Consider the following 608-nt stretch of genomic DNA (forward strand, 5'->3'; position numbering starts at 1 on the left):
ACAGTGCCTCATAGGTCTGCATCGACTGCCTCACCGCTTCCAGGATATCCACTGCCAGGACAGAAGAGGTGTGGGGGAACCCCTGTGTGTACCCCCATCCCCAAGGACCCCCAGACATAGCCAAAGGCCAAAGGGCTCTGGTTGCTGGGCATCCGGCTGCCTGAGGGACAGTGCCTCATAGGTCTGCATCGACTGCCTCACCGCTTCCAGGATATCCACTGCCAGGACAGAAGAGGTGTGGGGGAACCCCTGTGTGTACCCCCATCCCCAAGGACCCCCAGACATAGCCAAAGGCCAAAGGGCTCTGGTTGCTGGGCATCCGGCTGCCTGAGGGTGGACTCTGGGCAGGCACACCTGCCTCGCCCTCTGCATCCCACCTTGGAGCACATCTCATGCAGGGCTTTGGCAATGCCCTTGGCAGGCACGTTGCAATGGAAGACGTGACACTTGAGGACACAGGTGTCCTTGTCACTGGCCACGAAGGCAAAGTCTCTGCAAGGCCACAAGCAAGTCAGTGAGACCCTGGCAGAGGCAGCCCCCCCTTCCCACCCCGCCCCCTTGCCCTCTTACCTGTCCCTACAGACATAGCAGCAGTCAAGGAGGGAGGA

At 60.7% G+C, this 608-nt stretch overlaps 1 protein-coding gene across 1 annotated transcript in view; it reads right to left on the minus strand.

Annotated features, from left to right (window-relative positions):
* Window positions 1-377: 377 nt before the first annotated feature.
* Window positions 378-608, minus strand: part of LOC114818852 (amyloid-beta A4 precursor protein-binding family B member 3-like) — a gene marked incomplete at both ends in the record, with an annotated part of 2097 nt that continues 1866 nt past the window's right edge. The window contains 2 exons of the mRNA XM_029086524.1: window positions 378-492; window positions 571-576. Of these exons, the coding sequence (XP_028942357.1) occupies window positions 378-492; window positions 571-576 (121 nt within the window). The remainder of the gene's footprint in view (window positions 493-570; window positions 577-608) is intronic.

Source organism: Antrostomus carolinensis, unplaced genomic scaffold (assembly GCF_000700745.2).
Source record: "Antrostomus carolinensis isolate BGI_N321 unplaced genomic scaffold, ASM70074v2 scaffold26768, whole genome shotgun sequence".
NCBI classification, from domain to species: Eukaryota; Metazoa; Chordata; class Aves; order Caprimulgiformes; family Caprimulgidae; genus Antrostomus; species Antrostomus carolinensis.